Genomic DNA, 16763 nt, shown 5'->3' with positions numbered 1-16763 from the left:
TCAAAATTATTTTGATTATCATCCATAATCAAAATTATATATTATATGCTTAAATTATGAAGATCTAATGACGATAGTGAACCGATGATCATTGTGGATTAACATGTGTCAATATATTTTCTTCTCGATTCTTAATTTCATCTTTGTTTACTTTTTAATTTGTTAGGAGACTTGAGAGGTATGAGACTATGATCCTATACTTGAGTTATGATTTTTTTGTTTTATTTTTCAAACTTTGAGACATATTTAGTTTTTATTTTCTACTAGGTTATGCTTTTTTTAGGTAGGTTTATCTTTTATCTTTTATGAATTATGAATGCATAATAAATATTTGTGAGAATATTGGTTTAATTTATTTTTTTCAATTATTTTAAATCAATTTTTTTTTTCCATTATACCTTAATGGATACCCGATGGGTTCCCCATAACCGATGGGTATTCTCCTACCCCGAATCCGTTGGTTATTAGACGGGGATGGGGAGGGGACGGGGGTATATATAGGTAGCGGGGATGGGGCCTGGGATTGCATTCCCCGTACATTAACCGCCCAATTTCCATCTCTAACCTTCAACAACAACTAAAACTAATTAAACCTTTCGCAAGGAAAGAAGTCAACATAATGAAAAATACGCAATGTCTAATAACTAAATTTTAAAAACGACACTAACTTTAAAATTCATTTTGAAACATATATATTATATCAATACTTAATAACTTAATTTCTAACTTCATTCTCTATTTTCGATTAAATTTTTATTTAATTGCTCAAAAATTAGAGTTGATACAATATGGAGCAAAAATAAAGATAATAAAAAACTAAAACCAGAGAGAAAAAATAAAACAAAAAAAAACTAAAGAGACAAATATACAATAAAAACTACTAATGATAATAAAAATAGAAGAAGGAGATAAATCATATATAAAAAACAACAAAAATAAAAGTGAGTTAATATTATACACTCTAATAATCAAATAAAACCCAAAGCAAACACAAAACCCACTAAAAATATTAGAGTTGGAGGAAAAGATAGAGAAACAAATACCTAAAATATAAATGCAAAATAAACCAAAGAAAAAGATATGAGATATTTGCATCGAAACCCCCTCAACATTTATAATTGTTACACATATGACCTTAATAAAAAAAAATAGCGATAAAAGTACCTTATCTTATGATTTTGTTGCAGTCGTATTATTTTTTAATCATTAAGTGTCAACTCAGAAACACATAGTGACGTATTATTGGACCACATATTAAATAAGCTAAAAAGATATATCGTCGCGTATTTTTGAGCTGACATTTAGTGGGCTTAATTAGCATAAAAACTAAAAAAATATATGACTGCAATAAAATCATAAGATAAACCTTTTTTATTAAGGTCATATGTGTAAATGTTAAAGGAACAAATATCCCATAAATATAAGAGAGTCTTGCCATGTTAATTTTAGTAAATAAAATTTAGCTAATCAATTATTTCATTGCAAAATGAGTAACAAATTAGCTTATGAAACATTACCATAAAACCAAGTATGAAAAAATATCAAAAGAAGGTACAAAAAGCAACAAATCACGCTTTTAGCTGAATTTTTACTTTTTGTTTCTAGTTTTTTAGGAAGCTCTTCCTGAAAAAATTATTAAAACTGATTTATGTTGAAAGAGTTTTTAGAGCTAAAAGTTGAAAGTTACTAGTTACTCAACCAACCAAAGAAGTACTTTTCCAGTATTAGAAGCCCAATCAACGTAGAAGCACAATATACTTTGAAATTTCACTCAAAACAAATAATGCTAAAAGCACTTATTGGAATTAATTGAAAAGAATAACTTCAAACCAATTAGAAGTTTTCTTGTCCAATCCTTGATTCAAATTGAGCATTTTTCATACTCCAAGCATTAAGATTTGAGATCTTAACACTCTTTGTTCCATTGTTGAATGCATATAAATGAGATCCTTTGTTAATTGCCAACTTTGGATAAACTCTTGCAGTAATAACACTTCTTCCTTCTCCACCAAAACTCTCAACAATTGAATGATCAATCTACACACATGAATTAAAAAGTTCTTATAAAGTAAACTACAAAATACATTTTAATACACAACATGTATATTTATCCATAAACAAAACAAATAATATAGGTCTATATTATATAATTCTAATAACAATTTATAAAAATTAAAAATTATTTGATGGTGACAGTTCAAAATTTTAAATTAGGGAACTCAAATAATTTCAACAAATAAAGAGTATTAATTAGTGAATATACCAAAAGAACTTAAATATATATATTTTTTCAAAACAATAAAAAAACAACCTTTCCTATTTTTGTAAAATAAAACAAAATCTGTAAAAATTTGTATAGATTTTACCATTTTTAATTATTTATGAAATAATATAATTTTTTTTTTATCAAAACTATAAAATAAAAGGACTGATAAACATACCAAAATTCTTAATGTTATTTTCTCTTGACAAGGATCTAAGTCTAGGAAAGTCCCATATATGTGTTTGTCAACTCCATCCCTCAATGAAGACCTGTCCAAAAATAAGTTTCACACTCAAAATTTTAAAAAATAACAAAGTTAAAGAAAAAAAAAATTGATGAAACAAAATTATAAATACCTGCTTTGATCACTACACATTAGAATTTTGAACTTTTTCTCAGTTTCATTGGTTTTGAATATGTGAAAGAAGATTGAAGTCTGTTCTGATAAGTCATTTGAAGCCAAAACCTTCAAACCAAAGGGTCCAAATATGCCTTTTACACTTGAATTTTTCTCATTACAAAGTAATTGAGGATTAATCCAACTCGGGTTTATTAGCTCAGCCTCTTCTAATTCAGATACTTCAATTTCGAACGAAACTTCAATATCCACCTTTAAATATTTATGTAAATACAATTGAGAAGACGAAATTAAATATAAAATATTATGACTCGTAATAGAGAAAGTAAATTTTGCTTGGTTTATTTTAATTACCTGTGAAGCTGTAATACCAGAAATTTCGAAGATTGAATCACTATGAAGCTCTTTGTTTTGAAGACTAACTTTCTCATCACGTCTTAGTTTTTCTATCTCTTCTATTGGCCACTGTATTAATTGCTTCCCAGATTCACTAAGAACAATTGTTCTGGGAAACGACTGATACATATTTACATGTAATCGATATTAGTTTTTTCAGGGAAAACTAGTGAAAACATACTATTTTACAATGTAAATTTACAATTTGTTTTTTTGCAAAATAATATTTTAGACAACACGTAGATAATAGTTATAACAAATATCTTATTAGTTTTCGACAACATGTAGATAATAATTTACTTTGTCAACATCAGTGTTCAAAAAACTTATTTTAGACACTTAAAAAGATAATTAAACACATTTGAATCCTAATTTCAATAAATTATCCAGAATTAAATACATTAATATTATTACTATTATTATTATTACCTGAAGTCCAGACCAGCCTCTAACATTAGCATCAACATCATTATCAGACTCCATAATCCAACCCCATATTACTCTTCTCTTTTGTTCATGATCATAAAAGGATTTCGAAGCATAAAACTTTCCATAATCTAATCTTAAATCAATTACTTCACTTTCAGGATTGAACTCTTCTGTTTCAGGACAATATTGCCCTAATACATAATAATCATGTTTATTGTCTAAAAAACTCACTTTCAAAGCATACTTTTTCTTCATCTTCTCATAATTATATTGATCATTATTATTCATATAATTATTGTCACCATCTGAGCCGTTGATTCCCACAGGAAAAAAATCAGGACACTCCAATATTAAATCATTATTTTCAAATAATTTACTAAATGGGCTCTTAGTGGACCGAGTCCAATTCTCAAAGTCACTACTCTTGAATAAAAGTCCGGCCCATTTACCATTTCCCATCTTAGCTCCAATCACTATTCTCCAAATCTTGTCTGGGCCCAACCAAGCAGTTGTTGGGTCACGAAATTCTTTTGGGTCAAAATCTGGGCTTGGGCTTATTATTGGGTTGAGTGGAGATTTGGCCCATTCTCTAAGAAAAGGATCTGAGGGATTTTTGGGTGTGGCCAAATTTTGAACTTGGTGTTTTTTAGAGTCTCTTCCTGTGTATAGAATGGCTAATTTGTCATTTGGAAGGTGCGTAGTTGAACCGGACCAGCAACCATTGATATCGATATCTGGATCGGTAGGGTTCAAGGCTATGTCGAGGTGAATCCAATCGACGAGATTGTATGATACCGAATGAGCCCATGCCATATTACCAAACACTGGACCTTTTGGATTGTATTGATAGAACAAGTGGTATACTCCCTTGTAGTACATTGGTCCTGTATTTTTATCGTATTTCGAAAAACGTCACACAAATTTCAGTTAAAATACTTATTTAGTATCCTGTATTTTTTGTTTTCGCTATTGTCTATTTGGTATTCCTAAACCCAAATTTGATCTAACCAAGTTATTCTTAGGTTTCAAATTCAAATTTATTTACAAATGATAACTAAGGCTAGTTTAGTAATATTCACATTTATTCTTTTGGTTCACAATGAATTTTTTTTAATAATATAATAATAAAACTGGTGAAAGTTACACACTTATCAATTTTTATATAATATGGTTTATTTTTTTTAAATAACATTTTTATGGGAAAAAAATTAAAAAATAAAAGCCTTATTTTTATAAACATTGCCAAAAAAACCCATAAAAATAAAAAAATTCTCCCTATAAAACATAGACTTAGTTTAATTTTACTAAATTCATAATAATTACAAAGATATTCAAAATCAAAAGGTTAATTTTTTTATTATTATTATTAATATTTTTTTTGCATTTATTCCTTAATTTTATTCATAATACTCCTTTAAGCTTAAGTATACTATACTTGTAATATATTTATATATTAAATTTCTCATCTTTAGAATAAAGAACTAAACTTTCCCAAAAAAAATCCAGATTTCTTTTCCAGTTATTTTATATAGATGTAAAACTTAAGATTGAGTAGAAAAATCTATAATTGTTAAAAAGGTAATAATGTTTATTTACTAAATTAGCAAAAATCCACATGAAAATATTAATGGCATTATTCTTAAAGTAAATATATATAGAAAACATACCATTAGGATCTGAATATATATATGAGCCAGCATCATAATCAACATGAAAATTAAAGAAAAATAAATCAATTAGAAGAAAATAAAAAGAGCTCTCTATATATAATCATCCAAATAATTATTAATAATAATAATAATAATAACAAATCACCATTCATCCAATTATTTGGGGGTTGAAAATGATAGGCAGTTCTATAAGGTTGTTCATCCTCCATATCTCTTCTCTTCTCTTCTCTCAATAATAATAATAATTATAATTATAATGAAGTTTTGATTATTATGATAGCCAAAGTTTTTTTCTTCATTGTATATAGAACAAGTCTTTGCATTAAAAAATTAAGCACAAAATTATACAAAAATAATAAAAAAAGTTATCTATTTAAAGAAATATATAAAGTAGACCATTGACTATAGTTTAGCCATTAATTTATTAAGCTAGCTACCTATCTATTTGGTCTTTAAATATTAGGGGCTTTTTCATTTTTACACTTCAAAATATTTTTTTTTTTTTGTATTTTTACGAAATTTTACATAGAAACTCTTATTGCAACTAGCGCTGCAAACTAAATTGAAACTAGCACTGCAACCTAAATTGTAACAAAAAATTGTATAGAAATCTCTATTGCAACTAGCGCTGCAACTACTTTAAAAATTCAAACTGTAAATTTAAAAAAAAAAGTTAAAAAAATAATATATATGATAATTCCCATTATTATTATTATTTGTCATAGTTATAGCACTTTTATTTCAATATAATATAAATTTAGAAATAAATAAATAAATTTATATTATTTTATTTTATTTTTTACATATATTTTTATCCTATTTGTTATTTATTTAATTATTTTATATTATTTTTGTCACGTATTGTTGTTTTGATTAATCTAAACCAACAGGATTAAAGATGCATGCTTCATGGAATAAGTTAGAAAAAAGATAATAATTTATAAATGAGCATCTACTATAGTATATTGCATAAAATATAAAGTATGTTACATCATCTAACTTTTTAACAATGGAAATAATTTTATAAATGATAACAATTAAACATATATGGCTTAATTAATTAAATTTAATTTTTTCAAGGTATTGACTTCATATATTATTGACTTATTTAACTATGATTTTAGATAGGCAGTTTCCTTGTCATTGCCAATAAAATACAAGGATGCTTCTTTTATATATTTTTTTTATCCCACTCTTCTATATATTTTTTTTAATGAGAAATTCATTTTCATTAACCATTAACTCCTACTACTAATATCGGTAGCAAATTAGCTAAAACAGATTTCAAACTAAAATTACAACTAAAGTGTAATATGGAGACTCGAACAAAATTGTGAACTATCATATTAGGTTTTTTTTTTCTCTATATTTATCTCACTCCTCCATAATTTAATTAAATATTTACAAATACAATTTAGTGTAAATGTATTTAGATATATAGTGTTGATTATCAAAATAGCCAATAACAATGTGTTTGAGAAAACGATAGTTGTATTACAAAATAGTAGAAAAGAATAAATGCCATTTTATAGAGATTCAATCCTAATAACAAATAATTAATGACCTAATCCTCTTGAGTTTTATTTCAATCACTAGAACAAAATTCAAGTGAGTTTCTTATGTTTGGGAAAAAATTATAGAATAAAAGCTCTTAAGTAAACAAATGAGTGTGAGCAATAATGAGAAATAATTGTCTTATTACTTAATCTCAATATTGTTCCTTAGCCATTCGATCATTAGATCTTCTGCTCTTTAAAATTAATTGTCTTATTATAGTTTAGATATTCACTTTGAAGTAATTAAGTGGGCAGGGAGTGTTATATTTGTGTCGTCCTCACCAAATTTTACATTCGGAGATAAAAAATATAAAACATATTCCCGTCACGTCTCGTTTCCCATTTGAAAATCTCGAAAAATAAATAAATAATAAAGTGCAACCCTACCTCGGGCAAAATAGTTTTTGTTTTATTATTATTATTGTTGTTGTTTTTTTATTATTATTTACTACTAGATTTTTATTTACTTTGATTAAGGGTTAATGTAATTTGGCTAACAATTGAATCCATATATTTAAAGAAAAAAAAAGGTTTTTTTCTGAAAAATCATTAAAACATTTATCAAATTATACTTCTTAAACTTTTTAAGTTGTTAAAATTTTTTCTCGAACTATTGAGATTATTGAATTTAAAGATTTTTGTAAAATTTCATTCAATTTTACTAACGCGACGATTACTTATATATCAAAGCATGCCTCTCGAACTTTGATGTTTACCAAATCGTGTCCCCGAACTTAAGTATCTACCAGATCATGTCACTTGAACTTTCATCCACGTCAGACTTCCTTTAATAAAATTGGACCAAAGTTCTCAAATCCAATAATATCAATAATTTAGGAAAAAATTTCAACGGTCTAAAAAATTCAAAAAATATAATTTGGTATACGTAGATGTTAAAATTTGGGAGAAAAAAATTATAATTAGCATTTTATTTATTTATTTATTTTTGTTTGTTGCAAGACACACATATATGACCAAAAATAAAAGTGAAGGTACAAATAACAATTTATTTTTATCACAAAATAAATAATGATCATACAAGGAGTCAAGGGAAAACTAACTAAATAATCCCTTTTAGATATCCATTTGGGAAATTTTGCATGATCAATAATTAATGTTTCAATCTTCAAATGATTTGACTTGATAAACAAAATTATTACTAGTTTGCTTCTTCTTCTTCTTCTTCTCTCTTTGATTCAAATTGAGCATTTTTCATACTCCAAGCATTAAGCTTTAAGATTTTAACACTCTTTGTTCCATAGTTGAATGCATATAAATGAGATCCTTTGTCAATTGCCAACTTTGGATAAACTCTTGCAGTAATAACACTTCTCCCTTCTCCACCAAAACTCTCAACTATTGAATGATCAATCTACACCAATGCAAAATAAAATCCCATATTTTACATAATTATATTTTTGTATGTATATATACAAAAACAGTTTCATAGATTTTAAGCAATTATAACAAACATTTTAGAATATCTAATTCAATATATAAAATTATATAATTTGGTATTTGGCAATAGCACTTTTACTTCATCTCACAAAGAGAAAGTATAAAATTCAAATCTTCATTCTTTTAATAAATTATATAAAATTATTTTAAATTTACTCAATACTCCATTGGAAATTCTTGGAAATTTTGGTTTTTTTTTTTGGCAAAATAATAATAAAAAATAGTCTATGATTAATTTTATGTATTTTTTTTTCTTTTTAAAATATATTATCACATATATATAATATAAATTTAATTAATGAAACATACCAAGGTTCTTAATGTTATTTTCTCTTGGAGTGGATCCAAGTCTAAGAAAGTACCATATGTGGTTTTTACAGGCTCATCTCTCAATGAAGACCTAATCAAAGTTATTTTACAAGTTTAACACTCATTAAAATTCTCAAAAATAATAAAGTAAAAATAAATCATGATAAAACAAGAATAAATAGTATACCTGCTTTGGTCACTACACATTAGAACAACATACTTCTCACAATCGTCATCAGTTTTGATTTTGAATATTCGAAAGTAGATTGCAGTTTGTTCTAACATGTTATCAGAAGCCAAAACTAATAAACCAAAGGGTCCAAATTGGCCTCCAACACTTATATTTTTCTCTTTACAAAGCTCTTGAGGATCAACCTTACTCGACTCTAATAACTCCGCATTTTTTAATTCACCTATTTCAATTTCAAACGAAACTTCCAAATCTGCCTACAATTTTAAAAAAAATATTGAAATAATTAAGAGAGTTAAAACTCCAAAAATATTACTACAAGACATCCAACACTATATATGATGTGACATGCAATAATTTGTGTATTTTAATATCAAATCACTTGTATTTTATTTTGAATGCGTAAATCTCGATATTAAATTACATCAATCAATGTTTATTGTATTAACTGGTGTAAGGTGTCATACAGTAACAATCAAACTGAAATAGTTTACCTGTGAAGTTGTGACACCAGAAATCTCAAAGAGCGAGCCACAATGAAGATCCTTGTTTTCGACACTAATCTTCTCACCTCTTAATTTTTCTATCTCTTCAATTGGCCATTGTATTAATTGCTTCCCAGATTCACTAAGAACAATAGTTCTAGGAAATGACTGAAACATATTTATATATGCTCAATGTTAGCTGTAAAATCTATAACGAAATTCAACTAACTCATAAAACATTACGTTGTATGATGTTGAGCATCTTAAGCGCTACCTTATAGCAATACTCTTACAAGAATGGTTGAAAAAAACAAATTAAAGAGACTAATACAGAATTAGTTGCATAATTATTAATTACCATGAGTCCAGACCAGCCTTTTTTGATATCATCAGCTCTACTCTCAGTCTCCATGATCCAACCCCATACTACTCTCCTCTTCTTATCGGGGTCATAAAACGATTTCGAAGCATAAAACTTTCCATAATCCATTCTCAAATCTAAATCATCATTCATAGAATCACTCTCAACCTTAAACTCATCTAAATGAGCAGAATATTGCCCTAATATATAACAATCTTGTTCTTTAGCTTGGAAGCTCACTTTCAAAGCATACTTCTTCTTATATTGATCTTTATTTAAGTAATGATTGTCATCATCACCTAATGAGCCTTTAATTCCCACAGGAAAAAAATCAAGACACTCAACCACTAAATCTTTCTCGAACAAATAAAGTGGAGTTTCCTCAGACCTGGTCCAGTTCTCAAAATCCCTACTTTTGTACAAAAATGCCATCCATTTTCCATCCATTTGGCGGGCTCCAATTGTGACCCGCCAAATGTTGTCAGGGCCCAACCAAGCTGTTGTTGGGTCTCGAAACTGGCTTGGATCAATGCCATCGATCGGAGTCATCAAAGGTTTAGGATATTTTATCCATTCTCTAAGAGAAGGGTCTGAGGGATTTTTGGGTGTGGCCAAATTTTGGACTTGATGATTTTTAGAGTCTTCTCCAGTGTATAATATGGCTAATTTGTCATCTTGAATTAGGGTTATGGAACCAGAATAGCAACCATTAATGTCTAAATTAGGATCATTGGGCCTTAAAGCAATATCAACATGAACCCAATCAATTAGATTGTATGATATTGAATGAGCCCATGATATGTTACCCCATATTGGGCCTTGTGGGTTATATTGATAGAACAAGTGGTATACTCCCTTGTAGTAAACTGGTCCTGTAATTTTGGTCATTTTTTTACTTTAGAAAACAACACAACTTTCCCATTGAGAACAAAAAAAAAAAAAAAATTACATAAGGCATTATTGTTTTAAAAAAGAAAATTATATTTTTAATTACGTTTAAAGAATTTTTTTTATATTTTTCTATAGAAACAACACGAACACAACAAGAAAACTACATAAAAATAATATGAAAATAACATCAAAACAACAACAAAAAATAATATACAGATAACAATAAATTAACAAGAGTACAACATAAAAAAACCGTATTTTCTGTAAATAAAATCAAAAAAATCGTACAAATATTTAAAATTATGTGAAACTGTATTTTTGTAATTACTTTTTTGTTATTTTTGTATATTTGTGAAATAATCCAAAAGAAAAAAAAATGGGATAGGTAAAAACAATAAAAAAAATGCCATGTTCTCTTGATTTGGATTTAAACAGAAAGATTAAAATTTCTTTTATAAATAGAAATTAGAAAGTTTGAATTTGTATAATTTTATACAATTTTAAGTTCTTATTTTTATTTTTATGTTTGACAATAAAATTTAAAAATTATAATATAGTAATTTAAAATAAAGTAAAAATTAATTGTTTTCAATTTAATTACATAATTCCCATGCCCTTTCAAGAATTAGAGAATATATTTATTGAAATATTAAAGAGTAAAAATATTAGTTAAAACAAACACATCTAACCTGATAATTTCTACTATTTACACTCACCAATTTCAATTTAAATATATTTATTCTATCAAAATTTAAATGAACTAACTTATCATATGAAAAACCACATAAGAAAAAACATGTTAAAACATACAAACAAAGAGTTGAGTTAGGAAAACATACCATTAGGATCTGAATAGATATATTGATGATGAGGATGAGCCATAGCCATATATTTCAACATGCATGCATAAAAATTAATCGAAACCAAAATAATGTTAAAAAAAAAATTATTATTCTTTCTCTGGACGAGTCTCGCTAGATAAATTAAGTAATATACGTATAACTACATTCAAAACATATAAAATTATTTGAGAAGAGAAAAATAAACCGTTCATCCAATTCTTCGGGGGTTGAAAATGATAGCCAGTTCGGTAGGGTTGATTCGATTTGAGAAGGCTATCTTTTTGTATAATTTCATTTGAGGCTTCAAATTCATTGCCAACCAGAGACATAGACATATCTCTTTCTCTCTCTCTTTAATTTCTATAATTAAGCTTTGAGAAGTATTATTAGGATAATTAGAACTAGACTTTGTTCATTTACTTCTTATAACTTCTTCCTTCCTTATTCATATAAATATACTATAGAAAAAAACATAAAATAAACATACATTAAAAAAGAAAGAAAAATCAGTGGACAGGTTAGAGATTATTTTATTTTATATTATTTTATTTTTATCATGTATATTGACTCATGCCTCAGTATTATTGACTCATCATCATGATGTGTAATTAATCTATATTTATATAAATTATTAGTAAAAATCCATGACTTTAGCTATTAGATAGGATCTATGGTCTTTAAATATTTGTCTTAATTAAACTTTCAAGAAAGTCTTAATTAGTAAAGTATTTAATTGTTTAATTAGATAAGTAGTTGCCTTGTGAATTGTGATTGTCAATAAAATACAAGGATGCAATATTAAAATATTAAAAAAGAAATCACTTTCTCACATTAATTGGCAAAATATTTTCAAAAAAAAAAAAAAATCAATTCGAAAAATTATGTATAGTCAGTCACAACTTTTTTATTATTTTTTTTATCAATATTAAATTATTTAGTGCTTATAATTGAGTCTAATGGTTTCTTTCAATACAAGAAATCCAAGGTTTTGAAAACCTTGGTTTTTATCCCAATTGACAACCTCATCACCATTAGACCAAATTTAGTGACTTGCATGGTCACAATTATATAAATATATATAATATTCATTTACACAATTTTTACTTCTTTTTATATCATGAAAACTTAATTTATAATATCCCTCTAATTACAATTGAAAGAATCATTTCAACTTTTAGTATGACGTAAATATTTAAATTTAATTTTCTATTGTAGATAAATATTTAAGTTTAATTTCTTATGGTAATAACAATTAAGTTATATTTCTAAAATCTCTCTAGGTGTTTGGTCGTTACATGTAAAGTCATTATCTACTTATTATTTTCTTATTGATATATATTTAAATTAATTTTTAAATAATCTGGACCAATTAAAAACTGCCACGTGGTAATTTAATTGACATTTAATGGCCATGCACTTACAGAAGTTTCATAATTAAAATTTAAGTATTATTACCGTAAAAAATTAAACTCAAGTATTTATTTGTAACCGAGAATTAAACATAAATATTTATATCGCAAATTAGTAGTGTATATTTTAATGTAAGTTTTTTTTCTTTGATTAGAATAAAGATAACCAATTTGTTAATAAGAAGATAATGTTAGCCCAAGATATGTTTCCAAGAGGGGGGGTGAATTGGAAATTTATATTAATTTCGGTAAATCAAAACTTTTAACACAAAATTAAGCAATTAGCCACTTAATCAAATAAAAGAAAGTAATATGGCAAGCAATATATTATGACAAATAATCAAACTTGTAAAGTAAAGAGTTTAAGGATTAGAAAATGCAAACTCTCAATTTTTACAAGGTTCGGTAGAACTATGCCACCTACGTCCTTGGTCTTCAAAGCTATGGACCTAGCTTTGAGTTCCAATATCGAGCCAAGTTAACGGGCTTGACTAACCCTTACAACCGGGGAATTTTTCACCAAGGTTTTTCCCAAACCTCTCACAATAGTTTTCTTCCAAGGACTATCAACCTCGCTGGATTGTTGAAGTGCCAATCTCACTTTTCTCGGGTTGTTTACAAAATCGGTATCAACCTCACCTACAACCGAGTTGTTTTTCTACCGGTGCCAACCTCACCTCTCAATACAATGAATATGTAATTTTGAAATACAAAGCAAACTCTCTCTAATAAGATGGAAAACAAAGTAAAATCTTAGAGAGAATTGCAAGCACACTAGAGAAGATAAGAACAAGTTTGGCTCAAGTGTGTGTGGTTGGTGTGTTTATGAAAAGATGATAACTCTTTAGTTTAGAACACTTAGAATGATGTTATATGATGAATAGAAGCTCAACCAACCTCCATTTTGAGTGAAAAACGAGTTTATATAGTGTAGGAATGAAAACTAGCCGTTTATAGCCGTTAGCACATTTTTCGAGGCCACTTCAGCCGTGATCCGGAATTCCGGATTGGTCACAACCGGAATTCTGGTTGGCAACCGGAATTCCGGATGGGAACCGGAATTCCAGATGCAAAAGGTTCATGTTTTCGAACTAAAACGTGCATAACTTCTTACTCGTTTATCCGATTTCAAAAATTCCAGTTGCGTTCTCTTAGTTAAATGATATGTGATCTTAAAAATCAATTTAGAAAATTTAAATATAATTTTTTGTGAAATAACTTGTCGCACAAGTTAGTGAGCCAAACTTTTGAACTTATAAATCCTAGTGTACTATGCAAATCACTTTAACAAGACTAAAGCAAATTTATACCCCATTTGATTGTTTGTAGACTTGATGTAGATGAGCTTCCTAGCTTGATTTACATGTTTTGATCCAAAGTTGACTTTTCCCAAGACTTTGACTTTGACTTTGACTTTGACTTCAGGTTGACTTTTGACTTTGGACTTTTGAAGACCTCTTTTGAATAGGGTCTTGGGTTGTTGATCCCTTGATGAATCTTTTGCTCTTATGAAGTATGAAGTAGTTGATATACTTGTTGAATCTACTTCTTTGATTATGTTTGACTTTACCGAGCAAATATTGATACTTTGTGAACTTGCTTGCAAAATGATCAAGAAAGGATTAGTAACAAATAATAATCAAATATTTTTTTATCATCAAAATAAATGAGTGATTGACTTTTGGTCAACATTCTCCCCCTTTTTGATGATATTAAAATATTTGATTATTTTAAAGGAAAGTAAAAGTAAATTGAAACATGTTGAGTTTAGCTTCCCTTTAATATATGCATATATTATTTATACCGTTTTACCTTTGCATATTTATTGTTACCTTTTCTTAACATGACAAAGCTCCCCCTTAATCATATACTCAATAAACTTGTTAATACTTGAAAACATAATATGATTAATGCCAAAATAATCAATTCTAATATTTCTCCCCCTTTTGATTTCATCAAAAAGGGTGGCATAGGAAGCAAGGTCAAGCTATTTCTCCCCCTTAATCATACAAGATATGACTTGTATCAATGAAGCACAATAGGTAAAGAGAAATTTCAAAATGCATAAAAGGATGAAAGTTCATATAGTCAAAACAAGTTTAAACATTCATCTACCAAAAAAAATATGTCAAAAACCTTGAAAATAAGAGATGCAGGTAAATAATTGCATGGTTATGACTCAAGTATGATAAAACTAACGTGTTCATGCACTTAAATCACTAAGATGACAAGAATTGAGACTTTTTGGTAAATTTTTCAAAAATTTAAGCAAAAACAACATATGTACCAAAAATTAGTTTCATGCATCCTTTTTGAAAAATTCTTTTTGTATCAGCTTAAACATGATTAATATGAAGTGTACAAGCTGGAAAAATAGAAAGAGCTTCAAAAATGAGAGATTTTGGCAAGTTTTACTCATTTTGGTCATATAAGGTCATTTTAAGCAACTTACTTACTAAAAATTGATTTTATGCAAAATTTTCATGCAAAATCTTTTTTGACAGCTGATATATGATAAAACAAACATGCGCAAACAAGAAAATCAGAAAAAAGTCAAAAATCCTAACTTTTCGGTAAGCTTGTCGATTTGCTTAAAAACTAGAAATCTACCAAAAATGAGTTCTATGCAACCAAATTGAAAAATTCTTTTTCCAGTAGGTCAAAAATATCAAATGTGAGGTGTACAAACTTACGGAATTGAAAAATAATAAAAATTGAGCACGTTTGGAGAAAAACACTCTTTTAGGTCTCAAAAAGTTAAAATTATGCAAGATAGTACCAAAATCAAGATTTGAGCATTATTTTTGAAAAATTCTTTTTGAGACAGTTTATATATGAGTATTTAGAGATGTACAAGCTTTCAAAACAATAATTTTCTCAACAATATGAAATTTTGGCTAATTTCACCCATTATGGCTTTAAAAAATTGAAAATAAGCAAATGACATACCAAAATTTTGTTTAAAGTATATTTCAATCAAGAAAAACCTTTAGGCATGCTAAATACACTCATTTGGACATGTTCAAACATATAAACACATATACTAGCCAAATATGTAAAAATTCACATATTCAGTAGTTCAAAGGTATGTCTAAAGTTCACCAAAAATTTGCATAATGACCTATGATGTGAATTTTTCACCATGTATAGTTCAAGAATGTTAAAACTCAACTAATCAGAACTTTTATTCATAGAAATAGTATGTGACATACCAATTAAGCATGTATGCATAAGAGAGTGAACAAGAAGGATCAAAGCAAGTCAATTAGCCAAACACTTCAAATTTCATTTTCTTTTCATCTAGGCATCTTAATCTCATCAAAATAAGTAGAATGAATAAGAATGATATTACCGATTCCCAAATTTGTTAATTTGGGTTGTGTTCAAGAATTGACACGCTCTTTTTCTATGCTTTTTGAGACTTGTTGGTAATGTAGGAACTTGGCATTCTTCTTTAAGCATCAACACCCAAGAGCCAACTTTGGTTCCTCTTTATTGATACCTACAAAACAAACTTATATCTTTCTTTTTGGTACCCACATGACTTTGGGTCCTCTTATGTTAGTCTTTAAAACCTTTGGTATCCAAATAGCCTTACCAAAATAGGCATTCTTTTTCACATGGCAATAGGATTTAGTGTGACCATCTTGGTTACAATAAGTGCAAGTTAAGTTCAAATTACTAGATGATTTGACAAAGAAATTCCTAAGAAATTTTTGTTTCACACTAGTGTTATATCCTATACCACTTTTTGAAAAAGCACATTTTTGACTACCAAGCATCATTTCAAAATTCTCTTTTCCTTTTGTAAAATTGTAAACCACCTTGTTTAAATCATCAATTTTAGCTTTCAAGTTTACAAGATCTTTTTCAAATAAGGAACAATTATTGCATTGGGTTTCAATCAAAAACTCATTTTCTTTGACTTTCAAAGCCATAACTTCTTCGAGCAATAAACTTATTTTCTTTCTTTGAGTTGAGTTCTTAGCAAGCAATTTTTCAAAATCAACAAACAAATCATTGAAGGATTTTGATAATTCATCATAAGACATATCAAGTGCATCATCATCACTTTCACTTTCAAAATCACTTGTATGGTTAGGATTACTTACCTTATCATCAATGGCCATAAAACAAGTGTTGGCT

General features: G+C 27.5%; 2 protein-coding genes across 3 annotated transcripts; both read right to left on the bottom strand.

Annotated features, from left to right (window-relative positions):
* Nucleotides 1-320: 320 nt before the first annotated feature.
* On the bottom strand, nucleotides 321-5447 carry LOC115706879 (beta-fructofuranosidase, insoluble isoenzyme CWINV1). The gene is made up of 7 exons (XM_030634641.2): nucleotides 5262-5447; nucleotides 5114-5122; nucleotides 3447-4330; nucleotides 2976-3137; nucleotides 2620-2873; nucleotides 2442-2532; nucleotides 321-2037 (listed from the first exon to the last, which is right to left on the bottom strand). The coding sequence occupies exons 1-7, from the start codon at nucleotides 5323-5325 to the stop codon at nucleotides 1834-1836; spliced, it is 1668 nt and encodes a 555-aa protein (XP_030490501.2). The 5' UTR covers nucleotides 5326-5447; the 3' UTR covers nucleotides 321-1833.
* Nucleotides 5448-7589: 2142 nt separating this feature from the next.
* On the bottom strand, nucleotides 7590-11710 carry LOC115706860 (beta-fructofuranosidase, insoluble isoenzyme CWINV3). Of its 2 annotated transcripts, XM_061106713.1 has the most exons (6): nucleotides 11206-11709; nucleotides 9473-10347; nucleotides 9124-9282; nucleotides 8627-8886; nucleotides 8440-8530; nucleotides 7590-8044 (listed from the first exon to the last, which is right to left on the bottom strand). In XM_061106713.1, exons 1-6 carry the CDS (start codon nucleotides 11264-11266, stop codon nucleotides 7832-7834), a joined length of 1659 nt encoding a protein of 552 aa, XP_060962696.1. In that variant the 5' UTR covers nucleotides 11267-11709; the 3' UTR covers nucleotides 7590-7831. The 2 variants fall into 2 exon arrangements, with proteins under 2 accessions (XP_060962696.1, XP_060962697.1); XM_061106714.1 differs by lacking the exon at nucleotides 8440-8530 and having other exon boundaries at nucleotides 7890-8044; nucleotides 11206-11710.
* Between the last annotated feature and the right edge of the window lie 5053 nt (nucleotides 11711-16763).

Source organism: Cannabis sativa, chromosome X, assembly GCF_029168945.1.
Source record: "Cannabis sativa cultivar Pink pepper isolate KNU-18-1 chromosome X, ASM2916894v1, whole genome shotgun sequence".
In the NCBI taxonomy this organism is placed as follows: Eukaryota; Viridiplantae; Streptophyta; class Magnoliopsida; order Rosales; family Cannabaceae; genus Cannabis; species Cannabis sativa.
The sequence above is the reverse complement of the archived record's forward strand: the minus strand, read 5'-3'. Positions and strand labels throughout refer to the sequence as shown.